This window comes from Lepidothrix coronata, unplaced genomic scaffold (genome assembly GCF_001604755.1).
Source record: "Lepidothrix coronata isolate B3197 unplaced genomic scaffold, Lepidothrix_coronata-1.0 Scaffold138, whole genome shotgun sequence".
In the NCBI taxonomy this organism is placed as follows: Eukaryota; Metazoa; Chordata; class Aves; order Passeriformes; family Pipridae; genus Lepidothrix; species Lepidothrix coronata.
Genome location: NW_016690318.1, coordinates 1,506,346 through 1,531,345, shown reverse-complemented (window position 1 = coordinate 1,531,345; position 25,000 = coordinate 1,506,346). Strand labels below are relative to the sequence as shown.

The window sequence follows — 25,000 nt, the reverse complement described above, 5'->3', positions numbered from 1 at the left end:
AATGCTCAAATGAGTACAGGGGTGCATTGGCATGTTTGTCTTTAAAAGTGGTAATATATACTATTCACTTATCTGAGAGCCACCACCAATTACTATCAAAAGCAATATTAAGTATTACTTTCAAAGCAGTTTTCATTGAAAGTTTATTCCTTGCTTATTTGAGCAGTTTGAAAAATCCTTTCCCTAAAGCTTTCTGAAGGTCAGTTTCGGAGCCAATAACAGAGAAGGGAATAGAATATCTTGTGTTAGATAATGCTCCAATGCTATTAGCATCTGAATTCTTATATGCTGTATAAATCTCTGGTAAGTTTTAAAAGCTGACATAGTAAAACACAGGTAAAAATGTCTTAACTATAATATTTCAAGGGGGGTTAATGTCTTTGAGGCAAATCTTTATCACTGAAATGTTATTTGCTTTCTTTTTTGTTTTGAGTACTGAGCCCTCTCATTGGCATCATTTCACCAAGTTTTTAAGAAGAGGGGGAGAAGGAGAGAGAGATGGAGAAACTGTGTGAAGTTTCTTCTAATGCATAATGCATTTAAACACTGTAATTTCTGGATTGATGCCACTAACCAGCTCAGAAATGATTCCTGTTTCCTCCTTACAGACTTGCAGCAAGGAGTCAGAGATGACCATGTCTATAGTCATTCCTAGCTGGTGTCAGAACATGACAGTTCTGTCGTTCTGGGTCAGTGGCGAATAACTCACTCAAATGATGCAAAGTCAGCCAGTTCTTAATTTTTTATCTCCTTAAGAGTGCATTCAGTGACTTCATCACTGAGAAGAATGACTCCCCTGCCTAGTGTGATCAAGATCTGGAAATTTGTTGCATCAGCACATTTAGCCTGGACTGCTACTTGATTGGTGGGGCTTATATTCGATCTTATGGCAGATGGGTCAGCTCTCTGGCTAGGAGAATCTAGATCCAGAGGGAAACTCAGTTTTCCCCATCTGAACCTGAAGAAAGGGAAGTCTCATAACTTGCCAGGTTTTTCATTTGGGGTCCCTACACAGAGCCAACCCTGTCTTCTCTGAAGCAGGGGAGAAGGGTCATGGAAGTTCTCTGGAGTCCAACTCGTGAGATTCTTCCTTAGAAAAAGCTCAGGGATACAAACCAGTCTAGGAAGACTTTGTAGACACTGCATATTTGTGTTTTGTAATATTTTCTGCTACAATGAAAGACTTGAAATGGAATTACATGTTATGAGCAAAAAGGCAAAACATCAAGTGTCACAGTTTGTGCTGTGAACTTTTAAGCAAGTAATGTTACAACAAGTCAGTACCCTGTGGTTTTACTATTTTTATGCTTCCTTATTTTCAAAATCCAATTCATCAAAACATTTGTCAAAAACTTTCCCCCCTGTTTCTACAAAATTATGTGTATGTCTGTTCTTTTAATCACCTAAGGCAATCCAAAGCATCTTATGGGACAGTTTGGCTACAGAGAGAGGTGGCCATGGCCATGGCCATCCCCATCCCATCTTTTTCACCTTATTTTTAATCATATTATCCTGAAACAAATCAGTAAAATTATATGATGGAAGAAAATAAGTGGCTTATCTGCCTTTCTGATATCGTAGAAGTCTCTCTCTTTTTTTCCATTTTTTTTTTTTTTTTTTTTTTTTTTTTTTTTTTGTCAAGCAGCTGGAATTTTCTGACCAGAATTCACGTCTGTATGCTTGCTGCTTCTTCCAATTTGAGGCACTTGGATATTCTTAACTCTATCTTCTCTCATGGCTGAAGCCAGACTCTAAGAAACTGGCAGGGACTAACTAGGGGCTTCAGCTTTCATATGCTTGCTCGTTTAATCTGTCTACTGTACTTGAAAGACAAAATATTTTAGGCTTTTTCCACTTTTAAACATCCAATATTTATAGCACATAAGTCATAGATGGTTTACACTTTACCTTTACAAGGCTTCTTGGAGGAAAAGACTTCTGAAAAATGGTACCCTTGAAAATAAATACAGACAGGTTCAAAGCATGCAGTTGTAGTCTGGAACATGATTCACCAGTGGGAGTGAGCACTTGATTGAATCCTTAGTTTTGAGCACCAAATAGCGTAACACTTATAAACAGTATTAGCTATGTTTCCAAATACCTAGCACACTATATTTAAAGTACAGGCTTTAACTTAAACCTACAAGAGCAGACTGTGAGTGTTCCCACGTAACCCTTCACATTCTGGCATTTTCCAGACTACCAGCCAAATGAACACTTTAGGAGGAGGTGCATATATATGTCTGCAGCACCCAGCGGGTTAATCCACCCTACTGTGCATAGGTGTTGGAGCTCTTATGGTATGTAAGACTTACCAAGTTTGGAGTTGTTTTGTATTTTTAAATTTTTTCTGAACTATGCATTCACAGCAAACATCTCTTCTTATGCTGTTCAAGTGTTTGTGAATGCGTATCAAGACAGTACTCTTATTTGTGTTTTATGTAACATACACATTTGTGTATATTTTATCACCTGAAAAAGCTTTTATGCTTCATTTTGACACTTTTCTATTGAAACATCTTTTTTTTGTGCATTCAGACATCCACCATTTTTTCTTCAATGTCTCTTAAAATAGACCAATGTGCATTTTGGACTTGCGGCCTAACAAATGTCCTTTTTAAAAACTGAAGCTTTTAACTTAGTATCTCTCAGGAATAACTATCTGTTACCTTTCTAGTCCTAACTCTTTTTTAATTACTTTCTGGAAATGATGAAAAAATCCTATGCATGTGTACTTGTGTGTCATGTTTCAACTGGTGCTTTTTAATAGGTAAATAACCCTCTAAAGAGGGTTATTTAAAGAGAGGTTTCTAATGTGAACAGTACATGGTCTCTTTCTGTGTTAGTGGGCATCATTTTAAGAGCTGTCTCCTGAACAAGCTGCTGTGTCCAACAGCATGTGGTCTAAGGAGAACTGCAAGACATTAAAATATCTCACAGTTCATAACTGCTTTTAACAGCTGTAAGGAAGAAAATTGAGATGTTCTGATGGCTATTTTCCTTTGCAAAAAAAAAAGTCACCTTTATTCTTATAAGGAACTACGTTAATGATTTAATGAGGAAGAACAGTACAGGATGTTAGCCATTATCTACTTTTAAGTTCTCTACATTCTGCTATATATAAACAACTGCAAAATGTTAAAGGTTAAATATTGATGAGGTACAATTGAGCTAAATTACTTAACTTCAACTGCAGGTAGAATTTTAATTGAACTTTGCTATTTTACCCACATTTGATACTACTGTAACGACAAAAATAAAAGGATAACAAATAAGAAATGGTACTTTAAATACAATATAGTTTTTTTAATGTATACTTACTTTTGTACAGTATTGAGAAAACTAAAAACTTTATCCCGGAACTACAAAAAGGAAAATAGTCTCTTAGAGGAGATGTGCTTTAAAAAAAAAAATAAAAACCACAACTTTTTTTTGTCTGCTGATTTCTTTAATGACTTGTTATTGTTGCCCCAGCTGTAGCCAGTATGCAGCTGGTATTCTTAACAGAATTACTATGAGAATACTAAAAATACTTCTCTAAAAATATATAAAAAAGTGATTTAAAAAGAACTCTATTAGACTGCAGCACAAGGACACTTTTTGTGACAGTGTTTAGTAGAATGAAAAATTTAGATACAATAACAGCTATTTACATTCACACTGTAAAATAGTTACCAAAGCATATAAAATACTTAAACCTATTTTAATAATGCCTTTCTTCAGCCTAGATACCAAAAAATGGGAGTTAACTTCCCAACTTGTGCTGAGGTGGGGAGGGTGGGAATTGAAGTTAAAACCATGTAGAAACAAGTGCATTGAAGACTTTCCTGTTGAGGTACAAAGTGAGTTTCACTTTTAAATAGAAGAGCATAATAAATCAGCATAAACCACAAGTTTTAATGAGTGTATCTGCTATGGAATTGTGCAGTGCTTGCAATTCTCTTTGAACAAGACAAGGACCTGGTCTTACACTCTTTACTCAGGCAAAACTGCCACTGACATTCATGATAATTTTGCTTGAATAGAACAAGTGCTTGATAGTGGTTGTGCCAGCATGAGGGGTGTGAGATTAAGATAAATGTGCAAAAAATACAACTTCAAATGGCTGCACCTTTGACTTCTCAGGCTAGCGTTTCCTCCAACTACAAGGATCTTAATTATAACATTTGCTGGTTCAAAGATTAACATTTAGCATTCTGGGAAAGACTTTCTGGACTTTAGTAACCTGATCAGCACGGTCTCCTTTTGGTCTCTGCCTCTTTCTGGTTCTTTGTATTGCAGGAGAGATGATAGTATCTGGCACATTCCTTGGATGACTCGAAGATAGCAGCCTTCTGTGTTTGGGGCTGAAAGATTGTGAACTCTTGTGTTAGCAGAAATGCCACACAGGGGAGGTGAATAGAACATTAGAAAAGCTTTAGATTTAGGTACTGCAGCGCAAGCAGAGTTGAATTTGAGAGCTGGGACTTAAGTGGACATTTGTCCCTGCTTTCTTCCTTAATAAAATCTGAGTGTTAACTGTGGGTAAGGGCATTTGAGAGATCACTAAAAATGAATCATTGAGTGCCCAGAAGAGCTTTATTATGATATACTATGGAGAACTTTAGAATATACCTAGTTCTTTTTAAGTGCTTATTAGATGCATGCAGGAGTTACTATTATGGAAGTGAATTGTTTTGCTGCAGAAGCAAAATAATTTGCCAAATTAAAACGTCAAAATAAAACTCATCAAAAATCTGGATCTATGTGGTCCTTTCTGGCCCTGTGCTCCCATCCAATTTTCTCTTGACCAATGAAAAGCTATTGAGCAAAAAATCACAAGCTCCAAACAGCAACATTTGTTGTGCTTGTGTGTGTGTTATCCATTTGAAAGCCCTGACACAAATACTAAATCTGGGGGAAAAAAATCTCAGTGCAGAAATCCTGACTGGGCAAATTGATTTTAAAAAAATATTACTAAATTTTAAAAATCCCCAGATTGATATCAGGTTCTAGTGCTGACTTCTTGTAAGTAGAGCCATGAGAGGTCACCTATTTCAGTTTGTTTGCCCCAGCAGCAATTAGATGGAATGAATTATCCTGCTCCCTAGATTCTGTATGGATGTTGCCACTGCCCAGTTAACCAGTGTGAAAATACCATGAAAAATAAATCATTAAAGTATACTCTTATTACTAACTTGCCAGTTCCAGAGAAACAAATGCAGCCACATTTACATATGTGTCCATCTGTCTGTTTTTACACTTTATGTCTTCAACCAGTGGGTGAAATTGTTTTAATCCAAGCTGCAGCATGATTTTTTTAAAATTTTTTTTCCCCTGCTGATATTTCTCTGTATGCGTATGTTATTTGTAGATGGACATGCATATTCTTGACAGTAGCTAGTTCTTAATTGCCCTTTTAAGTAACCTAATCTATCTGGCCACGGTAGTTTTAACTGAAGTAAGCAGCAGAGTTCTCCATGGATAATTTTCGTTAGTTAGCAGATTGTTACCATCTCAATGTTGCTGAAATCCCTAATCTCAGGTCAGCGTGAAGCTGCAGTGGTTACAATCCTGTTGCCTGATGCAGTGTGAATGGAAGTGCTTTCTGTCAGAAACATGTGGTCTCTTCAGTGGAGAGCCTGCGTAAATCCTGTGTAAATAGAGGGAGGCTAACAAAGGATGAGCCCCTGCAGCTCAGAGCATTTGGAGCCATTTGGAGGCTGAATTTGCTAAATGCTGCTTATACCGCCTGAAAAGTTGAAGAGAAAGGAGCATAAAATCCCTTCTTTTTTCTCTTTCTGCTCCTACCCTGGGGGGAGGGAGTTAAGGGCCAGGGAAGCCTGAGGTAAGCCTATGAAGACTGTTTTTTCAGTGCTCTTTTGAGTGTGAAAAAGGTGGCATGGGTCACTGTCCTCTCTTTAATGTCGGAAAACCCACACAGTTAGTAAATGTTGCATGTAAACTAAAGCATTTCGTCCCTTCTCCTGCACTCCACGGCAGTGGGCCATGAACTAGTCACTTGAAAATCGCAGAAAAATTTCACTTCAACATGTCTGGACAGTTTAGCACAGCAGGAACGTAAGAGAGATCAGTAATTAGCAGGTTGCTTTACTGTTGTTCTCCTTGTCTGCATTGGAATACTTTTTTCACCTGATGTGAAAAAATGTTGGATTGCAATGAACAAATCATGAACCTTCGGGCTGTATAAAAGACCTTAACATTTAAACTGCTGTTTATTATTTTTGTCTTAAAAAAAGCTAGAAAAATACATTTTTGGCTTTTGGTAGAATTGCTAAGGTTTCTCAATTCACTTCACAAATAAACGTGAGCTCTAAACACAGAAAATTAAGGACGCAAAAAAGCCAGTCTTTTTTCTTAATTTTAGGCTGAAAAATATAAAAGGGGAAATATGAAACATAACAGTTTTGCAAACAGATTTGAAAGCCTTAGGTCACTGATTTTATAGCATGCATGGATATAATAACAGAGCTGGAATGTCATTCCATAGTTGTAAATGCCTTTTTGCAAATGAGATATATTAATGATTGTATAGAGGTACCTATCCAGAAATAGAAAAGGAGCAGTTTTTATTCTGTCTCTTTTTGTAAATACACTTTATATACAAGATACCATGCAACTCTTTAAGCCTTTAGGACATATTGTGAGATGGCAATAGGGACTTGCTCCTAACTGACAAACTATGCAAAGATGTAATTAGATCATGTAGAATAGCTTTGTAGGTGAGGTCTGATAGTGGCTTAGGTTTTCCTCCTATTTGAATTTTCAATAGTTATTCATGCCCTTTGTGAAATTCGTACATGTCATCTTTACAGTGGAATCACTGGGTTTTATTCGGGACAGCAAAAGATCATAAATATCTTCCAAAGAATAACAAGAGAGAAGCCCAGCTTTTTGTCTCCTTACTGCTTCCAGAAGGGCAAAAGAATAACATTTTCTGTAGTAAGAAAGATGGTAGTGCTGTATATCTGAAGCCTTCCTATTCCCACTAGTGCACCAGTGTCCAACCTGTCTTTCTCTCCAAGATGCTCACTGAGACATAGAACAGAGCACCATGAGATATGTGCCTGGTGTCTCAGAGACACAAAATGGGAGGGACACAGTGGTCTGATTACAGCAGCTCACTTGAGGATACTCCACTCCAGGAAGTGGTGGCTGAGCATGCCTGTCAGGTTTCAACAGCTTCTGATGTCTCCTTTCCTCCAGCAGTAAAGTAATTTAGCAAAACCAGCACGCATACTGGCAGAGCACTGATGATGATGGCACATCTGTAAGCTGGGAAGCCCACTTGAATTGCTCATGATTTTCAAAGTCCCAGGTTTGCCACCCATAATCCATCTTTACTCAGTTTCCCTAGGAAGTAAGCTGCAGGAGACAAGTACGGCTTCTGTAGTGTGAAGAGACTTAAGTCAACTTCCTTGAACAGGGATCATTAAGAGGAGGAGAAAAAAAAAACCCAATCTATAGCCAGGACTTTATTCAAAGGGCTGTGATCTACTGGAGCTGTAAGGCTAAAAGCCTGATGATTTTAACCGGATGGAATGGAGATAAGGACTTCTCCTGAAGGGTCTTTTATTCTGGAGCTGATCTTCCCTCTCTATTAGTTCTACAACACAGACTATCTTATCTTCAAAAACTTCTTCAGACACTTCTCTTTCCAGCTTTTTGGCAGTGGTAATTTACCAGATTTTTAAGATTTTTCTCTGGTGGTGATATGGATTATATTACTAAATTGAACGTCCTTATTAATAATGGTTTAAAATACTTATGTGCCCAGAAGGACGCATTATAAGTACAAACAAACAAATAATGGCAAATTGTGAATATAGGCTACATGCAGTCTCTTCTTTGTTTTGCATTTATATCTACATATTCCACTCCATCAAAATATTAGACTGCAAGATTTTAGAGGAGCTTACTTAAGATCAGCATAGTACACTGCAGCTTTCATTTTCAGAATCCTTTAGCTTGCTTTTCATATTGCTTCCAATATTTTTTAGAAAAGGGACCTCTGATGGTGAAGAAACTCAAACACTGGGTGCTGAAATGTACTTTTCCAGAAATCACTTTTTCAACTGCTCTACTTGTTATAATGGTAACAGGAACTATTTCTATAGTTTGAATCTGGACTGTTACCAGGCTGCTGTGCTTTGGCCTGACTAGGTTGTCCTTTTCAGTTATCATTTTGCATAGATTGGGAATTTGTTATTTGTCTTGTTCACAAGTCGTGAAAACACAAGATGAGCAGCTTCTAAACAGCACTTGCTTCATCTGTTGCTGGGTCTTTACTCTGTGGGGAACACAAGCAAAGACTTGAGAAGGGTTCAGATAATAGTGATAGTGTGGAGGACCGACAGAGAAGAATTCATTGATACAATAAGGTTGGACAGACTTTCTGTAGAACTGGACTCTGTTTCTTGAAGGGTCCTTAGTGCATGAACATTGGAGTCAGCAAGCTTGTCTGTCCAAGGAAATGGGTTTGCAGCAAGTTAAGTTGGAATTATGGTGCAATGGAAACCCTTCTGTAACTATTTATTTGATATTTTTTAAAAGTGGTAGTCTCCTTTCCTTTCAATGTAAAACAATTTATCTTGTGGAAGGCAACTCAACATATGCTAAGAGTGCCAGAACACAGAGCTAGTGTGGAAGCCCAACTTCACACTGTGTAAAGAAGACTTGCATCTTCAGCCTCCTCTACAAAACCTTCCCCTAGAAGAGGCGGTCTTTAAGGAACCCCATGTGGGTCACTTTACAAAGTTTCTTGTAAACTCTCTCCATCTTTTATAAGGGTTATTGAGACTATTTCATAGCATTACTGTTATCTTAAACAAGCTGGGTAAAATGCCTAATTCTCTACTGGCTTGAATTCTGCATAGTTCATTGACACCTCCACAAAGAGAGTGCCACTTTTAAGAATTCTGCTCTTTCCTAGAACAGTGATAGGGTTTTGCAATCACTTCTACTCTTTGCAAGAGAATAAATGAGTGAACAGTATGGAAAGAGGAGAAAGCCATCCTTAATTTTTTATCGGTTTTTTTTGGTGCTGGTGAAATAGAGAGACAGTGGGCCAAAATCAAGGCTTAATTTCTCCTCTAGAAAACTGGGACAACTATGCTTGGACAATTGCAATTTCCATACAATTTAGGATTTGACTCTACTCTTCCAATCCAGGATATGAACAGATCACATAAGCAGACTCACTTGTAATTATGATTTAAATGATTTAAATTTTGATTCCTTCATAGAGTAGTTAAAATATAGTTAATCTAGTCTACCATAAAGTGACTTTCCTGTCTGTTAATCTTATTTCAGTTCTGGTAATTTATTTTTCTTCATTTAATGTAACTGATATTTATTTGGATATATTTATAAGATCAGACCCTCCATATGCAAGAAGTATATCATTCCATCTTGAAAAAGACAGTTTATGGGCTATTTCTATGATGTCTTCCTATTAGAAACTGTATCCACTAATGTGAGCAGTTGTAGTCCTATTAAAGATATGACAGGTTACACAGGATTGGGCTAGTGATTCACCAGGAGCAACAAATCTCACCGTATTTTTTTTCTCATATAATTTGGAGGTACAACATTTGAATTTCCTTTCATGGGGTTATGGAACAAATTAAGGAGGCACCAACTCTTACAATTTCAGCTGCTGATTAGGGTGAGAGGGCAATGGGAGCTTTAGCTAAACTTTCCTTTCTTGGGCTGCTACTAGCTTTTTAAAACCAGGATAATAATAACCTCTTCAAAAGGTCCATTGATTTAGCATGTAGGCGACTCCTACTGAGGATGCTCACATACAGGAGAGAATGTATATGCAGATAGACAGGAATTTGTCCATACAGAGTGAACTTGTGCTTCTGTGGTTTGAAAAGATGGTGCAGAGCAGAAGTTTTACAGCTCCACGCATCCTGTGCATACACGCATTGCTTTTACATAAAGAGACAAAGATATCTTTATCCGCACGACAGATAGACAAACAAACTGACTGACTTCAAACTTGCACTTTCAGTAGGGATTTTTTCCCCCCATCTCCGGGTACTGCTTTTCAAAATTGCCTGAGGCTACAGTACAGCACCTCAGATCCCCAAGGCCCATTGCCTGGCTCCTAATAGCCACTCTCCATCTGTGTCACATGAACAGCTGATGAGATAGCTCCAGTGTCTGTATTTTGGAGAGCATATCCACCCAGGTTAAAATGCTGGGGTTGCCAAGGAGCAGTCAGAAGCCATTAGTGTTTGTGAGAATTTGCCTTGCAGCAGTTCCTTGGCATAGTGGAAAGTGTGTGTGTGTGTGTGTGTGCATGTGTGTGTGTGTGTGCGTGCGCACGCGTGTCTGTGAGAGACAGAGGAGTAGGGTGGATTATATGGAGGGGAAGAGAGCAGCCAAAAGGAGTGCTTTCTAAATAACCAATTTATTGCAAGAGTGAACAGTTGGTTACAGAGTTTAGAGCTTCCGTAATCTCTTTGATTAGTTTACTATGATTTGGCTCTCCTTTCTCTATCATTAACAGAAAGAAAACAAAACACAAAATAAAAAAAAAAAGGCAAAAAAAAAAAGAAAAAAGAAACAGAGCATGAGAAAGAGAGCAGCGACTTTAGGGTCTTGCTCTGGTGTTTGGGCAGATGGAAAGGAGCTGCTCTGCCTTGGGGCAGCGTGGTTGTAATGAAGTGGCCTGTCAGTCTGTAAATAGTGAGGGTCATCTCTTCCATGTGATGGAGGGTATCACATTGCAGCGAAAATGGAAATGTCAATAAAATTAATCTGCCAGCTCTTTGCTGTGGCTTTTTCTGTTCTCTCCGGTCCAAAAGGGTTGGTTTTTCAGAGGGGAGGCAGTACAAGAAGGGAGATCTGGCGTGGGAAGATGGAGCTGAAATGCAAGTTTTGAAGCAAATGGACTGTATGTAGCAGCAATGTATTTCTTTTAGTAGCACTACAGATCTAGACGAGGCTACAGGAATTAGCTTGTGAATCTATAGCATTCCTCAGGAAGCTATGGACCGTCTAGCTCAGGCTACATTGAGCACAGAGTTTATTGTTTTAGGCTTTCTTGGACAAGGTTTTTACTTAGCATGGGATTTATGGCATTTACTGCTAATGAATGTCTATTCTTAAATTACAAAAACCACCGTCTCAGCACAATTCCCAGATGTCCTTCCAGGACCTCAGCTTCTTAAACACCAGCAGGGAGCATAAACTCTCCACTTCTCTGTTTTCCTCTTTCGTGTGGCTCCGGGCTAATGATGTGTAAGGAAAACACAGCAATCTATAAAGTCTCAGTGCTGTCCCAGTATTCTTCATTTATTTTGCATTTGATTATGCCACAAGTCGGATCTTGTTTCTTTCCTTTTTTTAAAGTTATTAGTTCAAATATTAATGCAGGAATATGGCATATATTGCTGCACTTGATTGATGCCTTCCCAAAAACAGGAAGACGTGCTCGTATGAATTTTAAGAAAGTAGGGGTCCTGCAATGCCTTGCCAGAAGAGTTTTTCAGATACATAATTTAGATGCCCTCCAGGCAGGCTTTCAAGGCATTTTTGCTGGAGGGCAAGAAAAAATAACTATGACTGTTAAAAGTAAATGATTTTTGCTAATGCACAATTAATGCCAGGAAAAAGCACAGAAGAGAAAGATGTTGATGGAAAGTTCTGATTAAGTGAGAGCTCTACCTTGATGTGCATCTTTTCTTTTAATGATAATAATCACTGATGCAGAGACGTAGAAGTTTTCATGTCATGCAAATGCTATATGCAGGGTCATGCTAGGTGTACGTGTTTGCGAGTGCGTATGTATGTGTGCCGGGAGGTGATGGTTACGGGGAGTGGCTCATCTGACAGTGTGTTATGTGCACTGAACAGTGACATGGTTACTGCCACCTCTGCAGAGAGCCTTGAATATATAGACTACAGAACATTTAACTTGATTACTTATACGTATATATTCAGAATGGTTGTAGGGATGCATTTACAGTAAATGGGTTTTCTTGTGGCAGGTTTTCCCACATTGAATCCGATAATTGACAAAGAGCTATTGCACTATGTCAAGCACACAGTTATAATTGAATTAATGATATATGCATGTGCGAAACCAAAATTAGTATTTGAAGAGACACAGTTTTTAATTTTTACATATTTGTATCAGTGTTCTTATATAATGTTCTTATACATGTGCCTGATCTAGCAAAAAAAACCCCAAACGAACTGTGGTAGTGACTTGGTACTTAATGGTACTTTTTGGTTTCTATATTTTGTTCATTAAACGTCTCCTCCTTCCTGTTTTTCTCTTTGTTGTAGGAGATGGTTTAGACAACAGTGTAGCCTCACCTGGTACAGGAGATGATGATGATCCAGACAAGGACAAAAAGCGTCAGAAGAAAAGAGGCATTTTCCCCAAAGTAGCAACAAATATCATGAGAGCGTGGCTTTTCCAGCATCTCACAGTAAGTGGTGCCCAAAACCAAAACAGATTTCTATTCATGTGCCTAATGAGGTTTATTAATCATTACTAGAAATCAATTGTCCCCATAATTTTTGGACCATTACTAGGGCTCAGGTTTTGTTGCTTTTTTTCTTCCAGATTTTTTTTCTTGGGTCTTGGAATCATGACAAATCTCAAAGAAATCTATCTATATGTGTGTGTATATATACACACATATACATGCCTATAGAAAGAAAAAGAGAGAGAGTACAACGCCTTAGCATGGAACACCAGCTATATATGAAGTAACCAATTTTGGCTTTGAACTATTCAAAATCTTCCTACAGACAACAAAAGGGGGGGTTCTTGCTTTAGCACATATAAAGTTCTGCCCTCTGGATTGTTTATTGCTGGCCTCTGTTTACACAAACTTCATATGTATGTGGTGAAAGAGTGAGCCCTGGTCCGTGCGTGCTGACATACACTGTGGATGTTAGGGAGTCAAAGGAGCAGCTTGTAAACTTGTCATTGTTACTTTTTTGTGAGAAATATAGAAGGCTTCCAGATTCCCTAATTTTTCAGGAAATTCACTCACAAGTTGTTTGAAGAAAGAGCTAAATAATAATAAATTAATAAGCACCTTTTTAGCTTCTCTTCAAGTCCATTAATATTAAAAACTAGCCATAATCACATTTGGGGGAGAGAGATTAAATATGTGACATAGCAATGCTTTCTGTGGTCTGCCTTTATCCTCTTCTTGCTATTAGTTTTATGCGTTGGTGTTCTGTTGTCATTATAGCTTCACTTAGGCATCAAAACACGGTTCAATAGAAAATCTAGTATCACTGTTTGTAGTTTATTTCATATGGGAAATAATGGAAACTGGTAAAATTATCAATTGATTTTCTTCTTCCTTTCACTTTACAATTGTTTCTCACTTGATAAGGCTTAAAAAGCTAACTATAATTAACTACCTCTTTTTCTACCAAAGTTTTATAAATTTTCACGGTAGCTGATGTTGGTTACTGAGTAATGATTTCAGGACCCGATCTATTTATGATAGGGACTATTGAACTGCTCTGCTAGCGGCACAGCTAAAGGGGGGAGTGACAGATTCACATTTCTAAACCATCATTTTGATGTAAGGACATTAGTAGCAAACTAAGGTGCATTGATCTGGCCTGTGGGGTCAGGATTAGCTGGAATAGCCAGTGTCTCCGCTGGAGTAGTGGTTATTCCTGCCTCCCAGCTATGGCCATTTCAAAGGTCAGGTGCCCTGTACCCACTTGGCTCAGAGGAATTAGACAGAACATGAGTCTCTGGGCTGATTACTTAACCAAAGACAAAATAATGAGTCCTAAGCAAATACTGACTAATTGAAAGGGCTGTAAATCCATTACATATTGGTCAAGGATAATCAGGAGTATTTAATCACTTTTATCTATTCAGGAGCACTGAAGCTGCAACAGCAAAGCCCTGAACCTTGCCATGTGCTTATTATTCTCATCATTATCAAAATTACTTCACAGCTGTTCTTTGCTACATCACCTCAGCTGGAGATTTACTAACCTGTAAAATGTTTTTAATTTGGATGTCGAGTGAGTGTGAGTGGAAGGTTTTTCATTTAGCTGTAGGGTATCTTTAGAGGAGTATTACAGAGAAAAGTAGGGCCACAAATAAGTTTGGTTTATATAGCCGTCTCTGTACTAACTCCATTTCCTCTTATGAAATTTGTGGTATCTTGTTGGGGTTTTTTTCCTGCCTTTCTTTCTTACGTGCTCCTTGAAAGCATTTGACACTTGCTTATTAAACAGTCAACTGCCTCTTGCTTGTCCTGAGGAAAGTCGTCCTGGCTTTTTGAAATCCCTTTTCCTTGTTTCTATTCTTTCTCCTGACCCTCTCCATCCTGCATGAATTAAGGAAATTTGCCACCACTGGTGAGGATGGCCTCACAGAAATCAGATTAAATGAACACGAAAAAGCCTCAAACCTTTTACCATCCAGGCTTTAATGAGTTTGCAGGTGTTGAAAGATTTACTGTGCTGTAATTCTCAGACCTGCAAACTGATAATGGAGACCCCTGACCAGTGCAATGTAAATTCAGAAAGATTCTTGCCATAAACACGTGCAGGGAAGGAAGAGAGCTCCTTTCTTTTAAAGATCCCACACTTTTTCTCAAATTAGCTTGCCCATTCAAAATGCAATGCTGGCTGAGCAAGAAGGGGGAATCTGTGATGTACAATTTTATTGTTTCAAGTAAATATCTTTACAATGGTGGTCCATGATTCAATGTACATTCCTTCATTACTAGTCTAACCTTATTTCAAATTGGTTTGTTCCTCCTTTGTGCTGTATGACCTGTTCATGTATTACAATAATCCCCTGATGTACCCTTTTTTCTTCCTCCCTTTTTTTTAAAGAAACTAATTGAATTATCTCATTATTTTAATTTGTTAAGCAAATGTATTTTACGTCTCAGGATGTGTTCTTAAAGAAGGAGCTGCTTAGGCTTTGCCCCCTGAATGGGCCATTGGTACATTTTGACATTCATGCATTCATTAAGGAGGGGAACATAAAAGAGCTCTGGATGTATTTTTTTTACAAACACCCAACCAGCATGGAGCAACTTTTCCATAAGCCACAGGGGTCTCTCTACATATGTTCTCAACTGCAAGCCATTGTCACCTATTCTGAATACCTCAAAAGGACAAATAAAATACTAAAGGCCAACTGTAGCAATTGTTAGCTGTTAGTCTCAATATGACAAAAATCATTAACCTCTGATTTCCCTGGAAGGAGAGGCAGTGGCAGGCAGTTCATCTCTTACGTCATGGATTAAACCTGAAAGTCCTTTAGACTGTCAAATTCCAAAAGAGTAACTCAGTTCTGACTAATTGTATTTACTTATGATTTTAAATAAAATGCTACTTTTTTTCCTTTATTCAATCGGTTTGCAAACTCCTAAGGCAGTCAATTTTAAAAACTGAATGGCCTAAGTGGCTTTTTTGAAGAGACAGGCACTTGAACTCTGATGTAGAATGAATGTGTCTGACAGGCTGTATCTTTCAAAACAATTTCTAACCCCTATCACAGCTTCCATTTTGCACTAATTTTAATTATATTTGAAATAGGATACACATGCACATTTTTATTGTTGGAAATCAAATGCAAGGAGCAGGAGCTTCTGTTGTGTTCTCGTTCACTTGCTGAGCTCTGTCTTACATTTGGAATTACAACAGTACCAGAAGATGAAAGATCTAAGGATGAATTGGCTGGAAATGTGTATGCTATTTCTGGATAATATCCAGTGTTTAAGAAAGTAGAGGAAATCCTAGTCTAGTAGTATAAGCTTTTCAATAGTACATAAAAATTACAACATCAGAAAGGTAAACCTGACATTTAAGGCTGTTTTTACTTGAGTTCAAAGGTGGTTAAAAAAAAGAAACAAGAAATCTGACCCAAGCCACGAGTTTATTCATAGCTTTGGAAGACCCCTTTTCCTCTACACCCAGGATTCCTTAGTACACTCAATTAGCCTCTCAGACATCTCTGCTTTCCTCCCTCAAGTGCTCCCCTATTTTCCCTGCAAAGAACATATTTGATCACAAAGTGAAAACAGGAAGTGCTCAAATGTATAGACACCTCCAGCTTATGCCAGTGTTGAGATTAGGATTTCTTACCAGGAACTATACAAAGCCAGTCCCCCTCCTCCTATGCCCTTTTGAAGGATGGAGGACCTTTAAAATATACATACATAATCAGAAGAGAGGAAAGATATAAAGGAAGTAATTATACCGTTCTATGGACTTGTACCTCTGGTAGTTCATCCATTTCTACATCACAGTGTGCCAAGGACTACATTTTTTCACCTTCTTTTAGAGAGCTGGTTTATTCTTTGACACTTACCTGGAGTGATGCCCTTTGTTAAAATTCTTTTTTGGTTGTTTCTTTTGTTACAGTCTGCAAGAAGATATGAATCTTAACTAAAAGTACCAGATTTAACAATGGTACCCTGCAAACTAAACCTTTTTTATAACAGTGCCAGATTCTTAGCTGATAGTATTTGGGATGTGTCCACTGAAGTCAGTGTAGTCGAGCTGGTTTTTTTTCTTTTTTTGCTAGCTGAAATTTTGTCTCCCAACACTGAACAGTGTAATTTTAGCCTGATTTCCACAGTCCTATGGCTGAAAATCTTGCTCTTTACACAGTATATTGTAGAATAGATTTTGATTTCATCTGCCTCATTGTCAGGCTAGAGTAAGCTCTCCTGGAAAGTGTTAAAATGAACCACCCACAGCTTTTGTACTTACCTGAATTAATTTTCTTAACTTGTCATATTCAGGTGTCCAGACTGGATAATATGAATAGTCTTACTGAAACAGATTTACTTTTTTCTGTATTTATGTGGGTGTATCTGAGAATATAATGTGAATCTATCATATCTTGATGAATGGTTTATCAAGCCTTTTATACAGGGCATCTATTTTATTTATTCATTAGACTTGATTCTAGAGATGAATGTCATCAGCCAAACCCAGTCTTGAAGCAAATGTTCAAAGAAGTTGAATCCATCCCACCTCCATAAATATCTCCTCCTATATTGTGATTTTAGGAATAATACCCTAAAGGAAGGTTAGGAACATAGCTGGCTATTGCACTCTATACTGAACAGCTTACTTTCATATCAAACTGTAGAAGAACAGCTTTTCTCAGAGATGTGATCTGGGAGAAGGATTCTTCACACTGCTGTTTTTGCTGTACTTTAAAAAACCACAACCAAGCCCAGAAATGCAACAGACCTCTGTCCCATTAAAATGGGATGGGATACTCCATAAAAATACAGGAATGTGAAGTCATTCTGGTGAATTTTACTGCATGTGTTGGACTGCATTGTGACATGTTATACCCTCTGAGGGTACAGAGAGGAGATGGATGATGTCCTCTGATTCTCCTGCAAAACCACCTACGTGTGTGTTCGCATGACTGCCATTTCCACCTCAGTGCACCACACAGTCAGAGAGCTGGAGGAGCCTAAGTTACAGTTTTATTCCACGTCTGCTTTTAGGCAAGGCTGGCTATGTGCTGAGTTTTCAGCTAGTTGCCTGCTCCTGTAGAACAGACCTCTCTGCACAAACACCACCCTGTTGGAAGCATGTCCTACAAAATAATATTGCGCACATTTTTCAGCTGGGTAAACTTTGTGAGGAAAGGTTAAATGGTTTCACCCTAGTGCTAAAGAAAAATCAGTACCTGAATGTTTAACTCCAATGACCTGCGATCCTGTGGTCCTCAAGGTGGTAGAGCTGTGCCTCTTTGTACCCTACAGTTGCTCTGGTCTCTCACCAGAAGAGCTGGTGGCGGCCGTTAGCATTTGTTGTTACTGCTGGTGGTAGCACAGCCCTGCCTAACGTCACCAGTATCCTCCTCCTGTCCTGCCTGCCTGCACTACGATGTCACCAGCGAGGGCAGAGTAAAACTGGAAATCTTTCTCTAAATGGCACTTCTGATCCCAGGCTGAAAGATTTCATCCTCTGAGCGCTCGTAGTCCTCTGCCATGAAATCTGTCCTGAAGATTTAGTAAGAGACTGAGCATTCACATACCTTTTAAACACCACAATCTTAAAAGAGCTGAAATGGGGTGGGGGTGGGGCTTTGTTTGTTTTAAAAATGGAATCTGAGATTAGATCTGACATTTCTACATCCACCCCCTACAGAAGAGGGAACCCGGGGTCATGGGGTGTGTGGGCCTCAAAAGCTAGCTTTGTCTGGGAGTGGTTAATCTAATCATTGTTACATAGACATCTGTTATTTCTTCTGAAAAATTGATGCTTTTGTGACACAATGATCCATCTATTTAGTACAACAGCCTGAGTAATTAAATTAAAAAAAGAATATTTTTGCGGGAGCATGTATTATAAAACTGCCATACCTCCTCACACCAGCGAAAAGGCTGAGGAGAAGGAGTGGGAGATGCAAAGTGGGAGAGGGAGAGGAGTGCTTTAAGCCCCACATTGTTTTCTGCTGGCTGGAGGAAAACATCTGTGAATTGTTTGAACTGAACCTTAGTAGGGACTGTCTGAATCTGTGTCATCTCTGTTTAATTTCAGGAAATGATGTCACAGCGCATTAAATAACAATGCTGCATGATTTATTTTTACTTGTACATGCTGTCCTAAGCATTTTGGTTACACGGCAGTGTTTCCAATTAAGTGCAAGCTTTCAGTTTTAAAAAATATACTCAGTAATGCTTTTTTGGGGGGCATGAGTATGGGGAGGTTGGGTTTTTTAGGGGTCACCAAGGTTCAGGGCTGTCCAAGGGCTCTGGGCCCGTTTGTCATGTGCTTATTTGTAGTTGGGACTGGATGTCAGCGCTCTCGTCACCCATGGCAACCTCCAGGACTGTGAGTTTGTTACAAAGACTGTCTGGGGGAGAAAAAAACGCTAAATATTCTGAACCGATCCGTCAAAAGACCTATTAGATAGTTATAGCCAGGCCTATGTACTGTAGCTTTTGCCTCGATCAAACTTTCTGCACTCCCCCTTCTTCTTTAGAAGAATAGAGGACATAAGTCAATTCTGTCTGCCATCTGTCGCCTCTCTCCCTGCTCCTCAAATTAAAGAGACAGTCCAAAATTTAAATAATCGGTTACAATCACAGGAAGCCTGCTTGGAAATTATTACAGGTGCATTCAGTTGGTTTTTTTTTTTTACTTCTCTTTTTATTTGGAAGGGGGGGTCTTTATTGTACTTCTTTGGAGATCAAAATATGGTGTGTTTCAGCTTCAAAAATAGTATGCTGAGAAATACTGGATTTGCAGTGTCACAGAGTTGTTATCTAATAAGATTCCAAGTTATATATAGGGTGAAATTCACACACATACACAGACACCCTCTTCCCCCCCCCACTGCAAGAATCCCCGAATTGTGAATCCTGTAAGGGACAAGTAAATGAATCACAACACACTTCTCCTCTGGCTCTCCCATCCCCTCCATCTCCTTTCCCTCCCCACATTCCTGGCAGGTTGAGAGGCTGCAGCAAAATCTTTTCATGGTGCCACTAGGACAATTTAAGCCCTTGAGTCTACCAAATGGGTCCTCTTCTAGGCCTACTATCACAGTTTTTCACACTACCCTGTCTGATATTAACTAGTTATGTTTTATCTTTTTCTCTCCTTGTTTTTTGTCTTTATACTACCCTGCCTGTTTTTGCCTCCTCCTCATCAACAGGCCACACAATGTGTCAGGACTGCAGCAAGGTGAATTTCATTCATGTGACAGGTCAGCTGCTGCCAAACCATCAGATACTGTGGCTGGATGTTACTCCTCAATTTAACATTTTACCTGCAATTTTCAAACAGGGAATTCCTGAGAAGAGAGTGTAATGAAAAACATGTGCATGATTTTAGCTGAGGCTTGATTAAAAAGCCTCGACTGAGCAAGCTGAATGTGGCCTAGCAAAAGATAGGATCAGCCACTATTTTTTTCTGGTTGTTATTGTCATATTACAAAGCTTTGCAGAATCAGTATAGGAAGTAAGTGAAAGATGTAAATATAAATAGTGCTTAAACACTATAAAAACATTGCACTAACAAATGTTGTGAACTACAGCCTTTGAAGATCAAGATCACAGTCAAAAAGAGGGGAGCATTCTTTGGAGTGTCTTTAAGTTCCACTACCTAAACATGTTGTCATCAGAAAACTCATAGTTTCTTCCTCTCTCTGTAGTATGCACATATATGTAGATATAAAATACAATTTTAGGGAAAAAACAATTGCTGTTGTTGGTGCAAAGTGATACCGCCTCTCAGTTTTGCCTAAGGATATGTTTAAGACCTTCCTTTCAAGATCCACGAGCAGGATAATTGGTTTCAAGGAAGTTTTTGGTAAAATTAGAGTTATTCAGAAAAAAAAGGAGAGTGTTCCTGCCAACAGTTCCACAACTGCAAAGAAATAGAGATGTCAATTCTTATTGCTGCCTAATGAATAGAGTAGTTTATGGTGGAAAATATTACTTGTGGTGTTGTGGAGTTTGCCTTGAGTTATGATACTTAGAATACCATGCATTACATATTTTAGAGTTGATTGGCAGCAGTCATTTGTAGTATCTAAAGCAATCACTGGCATCTTTAAAGATTTATTATTGTCTTTAAGCATAATGGCAATACAGTTTTCATGTGTTTACATTTGTTATTTTTTATTTTTAACTGCTAGCCCCAAATCTGCCAAAACCTATTTCCGTTGTTTTGTCTAATACTGGATGATAGGTTGTCAACTTACTGTATAATGCCATAAAGATTTTTTAAAATCTTGGTTTCACCTTTTTATGATGGCAGTTCAAAACATGTATTTTATTTGTAGCAGTCAACTACTTATGTCCATAAAATGTTTAACATCTTATGACATACGCTTGCAATCTCAGGACAATAAATCTGAGTAGCCCGGTAAACAGCAGCAAATATTTCAGTGTTTGAAAAAAATCTGCATTTATCAATTTGTTTAATGCTATAGAAATTTGGCTGTCATCAGGATTAAACTCCTATTTGGTCATTTCAAAGTGGCAGCTTGATATTCTGAAGTGGATATACTGTGGAAATACTATCTAACTAAATCACATAGCAATAGGAAAACTCCTGTTCACTTTCTTAATGTATACTATCTATATGAAAGGAGTAGATTTTTATAAAATCATGGCCTAGTCTAGACTACTTTGAAGCTTGTTGTCTCTCAGTCCTCCTTCCATTAATTCCAGTGGAACTCTGATCCCTTCAAAAAGCCAGAAAAGATGTAGTGAAATCATAGGAGGGACAGACAGGTAGACAAACACAATTTTTACAACTTAGCAAGTGTTAAATGCTATAGCCACTTTGTCCACAAATTATGCTTAACAACTCTTTCAGTGATCCCCTATTTTATGATAGAAAGACAAATTTCTCGAGCGCTCAGCTGTTTGTCACGTCCTCTTGTGACCGAACCTTCACTACTGTGCCCAGGATGCTTTAGCACAAGGGAGCTCTGGCAGGCATGGGGAATTCTTAGCTCTGTTTCTAGCTGTGACCATGACAAGACACTGTGCCTTAGTTTCCTTGTTTAAACAGTATGGCATAATGCTTGTGGCTGCTTTTTGGAGTACTTTTGATATTTACAGATGAAAAGCACTGCATGAGACCTATGTCTTATAATTTGCATGAGCTGAATTACAGAGAATTACTCTTCTGTTGTGGTTTTATCCAGCTGCTGAATGAGCATGACAGTCATGCAATGCTTGTATAAATACCTGAGCTTCTGTAGACTTTGAAAGTTCAGGAAAATTTTCTCTTTATGAGGGAGCATTTAATATAAAAATAAGAGTGTTCTTGTTGGTCTACAGTAAAGATGATAGCATATGATTTCTGCAAGCTACTTTAGCTCAAGTGGCTTGTGCTTGGGTTAGTTTGGTTTCTCAGGTCCTTTCCTTGCTGGTGACCTAAGTGGTGATTGCTGCATGTATCATGTATCAAATATCTTTCCCAGAAAGCAGCAAGATAAAGAACCTTGAGCATCAACCACTGGCCCAGGGGCAATAATGAGAATAAAGGGAGTATAACATTATTAAGAAATGCATCTTTGTGCTTCAAGTGGATATTCCCCTCTTCAACAGTCCGGGGAGTATCCTCGTGTGAAATTGGACTTTGGCAGCTTTTCAGCCAGTCCTGATCCTTCTGCTGCCTTTTTTGATTCAGCCAGGTGCTTCCCAGTTGTTCATCCCACTTGTGCTTGAATGAAGAAACAGGAAGCAGGAGGTTGACCTATAGTGAAGAGTAAGGGACAGAAAGACAGTTGCAAAGTCCCTGATGCACATTGGGAAGGTCCCTGCCTACTGAGGAGCATATGCAGGTAGCTGACAGCTGTTTTGATAGTCCATAAGAGGATTATTCGGGGATAGAGAATGTGAATAGTGAGAAAGTTCGTGATATGTGTGATAACAACAGGAATAAGGAGTGTTATGTGGTCAGAAAAGTGATGTGTGTATTTGCGGGAGTCAGCAAAGGAGTAGTGCATAGGAATGGTGGCATATGTAAATTGCAAGGAAAATTGGTTAATTTGAGGTATCACTTCAAAATCTAAATGTTTAAAGAGTGCCTTAGTTTCAACTACAAAGGGATATTCTGACGTTCTCTTTCAGATATAAAGTAGGAAATTAAGTGGAAACACATGCAAAAAACAGGTTAATTGTTGTCAACAACAGAAAAAGGGAAAATAATTTAATTTATTTAATCAATATTTAATTTAAAGTCTCCCTTTTGCCCTCCTTTGCTCTCTTGGTGGAGTAATCCAAGAGTTGTCTTACTTGGTTTTGTCTGTTTTCAATTTGATTTCTACCAGTTACACATGAACACTTTACTGCATGAACTAGTATCTCTCAGGAAAGAGAGGTGCTTCCTGAGTTGGTATGGACTTCTCTGTGAATGGTGGGTTGAGCTGCAGAATTTTATGGCAATCCTAAGAAGTCCACGTTTTTCCACATAATATGCCCACTTACATCTCGATTTTAAATAGCCTACTTTTTATGCATGTGTTGTACGGTGGCCATGAACTCTCAAGCAAACACTTCTCAGAACAAAAAAATCCCAATATTTAGTGCATATCTAACCTAAGCATGTGCAGACAATTTACTGCTATAATTAATCTTAGCTGTCCTGACTCTTATGAACTTCTATCCCATGATGCTCTTGGATGCAAACAACTTTCAGAGAAAAGAGGCTCTTGCCACTTTCTCTCCCTTTTTTTCCCCGAAAACTGTCCATTTAGAGAGCAATAATGTTTGCAAAGGAGTTAAATCCCATTATGAACCAGTTCAAACCTATTTATGCAGCAGGAGAATAAAATGTCTACAAATGAACAAGACTCTGGTGTTTTGCCAGAATAGATACAAATAAGCATAACTGTAGAACTGTGAAAATATCAAGAGTTTAGCTCCTGGTGTCTGAATCCTGTTCAAAGCCCCAGCTGAAAAGATACAATACTCTCCAACTCAGTAGCGCTCTAATATGCTCTACTGCCTCCCGAACAAGCACTGCAGCAAACTTCTTGCTGAGACCGAAAACTCTTTCAAACAAGGCCTGAGGACTCATGAGCTTTCTACTCAGTGCCCTGTAGGTTCACTCTGTAAAAAAGTATCTCACCTAAAAGAGGCCAAATATCACACAATGGAGCTGGTGGGAAATTCAAACTGTTCTAAGCAAAGAAGTCAATAGAGCTGCTGTAGTGAAAGGTAATGTTCAGAGTGAGATCACCGTGTTATGATCTCATGCTGAACATCAGGACTGTTTGTTTTTTTTTTTCTTGATGATTATGAAACTAGCCTGAGGCCAGCCTGGTGAGAGTCTGAGAAAGATACAGAAGGATGTTTGGAGAGCCTGGACTATCAGGGCCCTTATTCCCAAAAAAGGGTAACAGAGGCTGAAAGCAGATGAGAGAAATAAGAGCTGCATTGTTATTTCCAGTGCTCTCTCCATCCATCCAAAAAATACAAGATCTAGCCCTAGACAGACAATGCATATACTGAAGTGGTGAATAAGCACAGGCTACAAAGAGATAAGAGGGGAAATTACTGAAGAAGAACAAAACATCTTGCAGGAATAATAGAATTCAACAGCCAAGCCCCAGTCATTGAGACTGTAGAACAATTTGTGGAAGTACCTTTGCTTAGCACTTTTAAAACTAGACTCAAAAAACATTTGAAGGTATACTGCTGAGAAACATCTTGCATTCCTGGGCTTACACTAAAGTGTTGCCTGAAGCTTTTCTCCTATTTCCATGTTTTCTTATTAATGATTAAAACTGAAAAGTATCTTGAAATTAGAGCTGTTTTCAGAAGGAAACCTTCCCAAATTTGGCTTCCTTCAGGTTTAAATTTTTGTTATATTTGTTTCAACGTTCATAATGACATTTCATTTATCTGTCAGTGGTAAAATTATTACAAAATTAACTCACAAATTCAAACTAGAAATGGGCTTGAGACACAAATTGAAGAGTTAAGCTTAAGAAAAATATTTAATTACTGTCCCTTCAGGCATTGGGATTGGATGCTGAAGGTCAGCCAGGCTTGGGCTCTGTCAAACTGGAAAAGGAAGAGAGTTTGTATTGAGGACCTTATGTTAAAAATATCTGCCTATCAGATATTCAGAGGCAGAGACTGTCATGATACATACACTGCTCTCCATTTACAGCATGTGAAGTTTCATCAGTATCTGGGTAAGGTATAGGTCTGAAATCAACCCTTACCTAGCTTAGTGTTCCACAGTATTTCTGACATCTGCTCCAACATCTCGATGAAATATCAACACAAAACACCAGAAGTTGTTTGAGCATTCAAAATCCATGTTGATTTTTAAGGTCATAGATCCAATGCAAATTTAATCTAAAGAAGTTTAAATGCTAAATCAGGTGAAAAACATGGCTTTTTCACCTGTTTTTCACTTACAGACATTTATAGCAATTTGATTTCAGGATTCAAAATGAAGCTTGGGCCCTCAGAGAGGCAGAATGACCACAAGAAAATATTGACTGAGTACATGCTAGCTCAAAGTGCTG

General features: G+C 38.4%; 1 protein-coding gene across 1 annotated transcript in view; it reads left to right on the top strand.

Annotated features, from left to right (window-relative positions):
* The window catches only part of MEIS2 (Meis homeobox 2), a 109,904-nt gene that overhangs the window by 39,699 nt on the left and 45,205 nt on the right, over positions 1-25,000 (top strand). Inside the window, exon 8 of the mRNA XM_017827367.1 lies at positions 12,304-12,449. Within this exon, the coding sequence (XP_017682856.1) occupies positions 12,304-12,449 (146 nt within the window). The remainder of the gene's footprint in view (positions 1-12,303; positions 12,450-25,000) is intronic.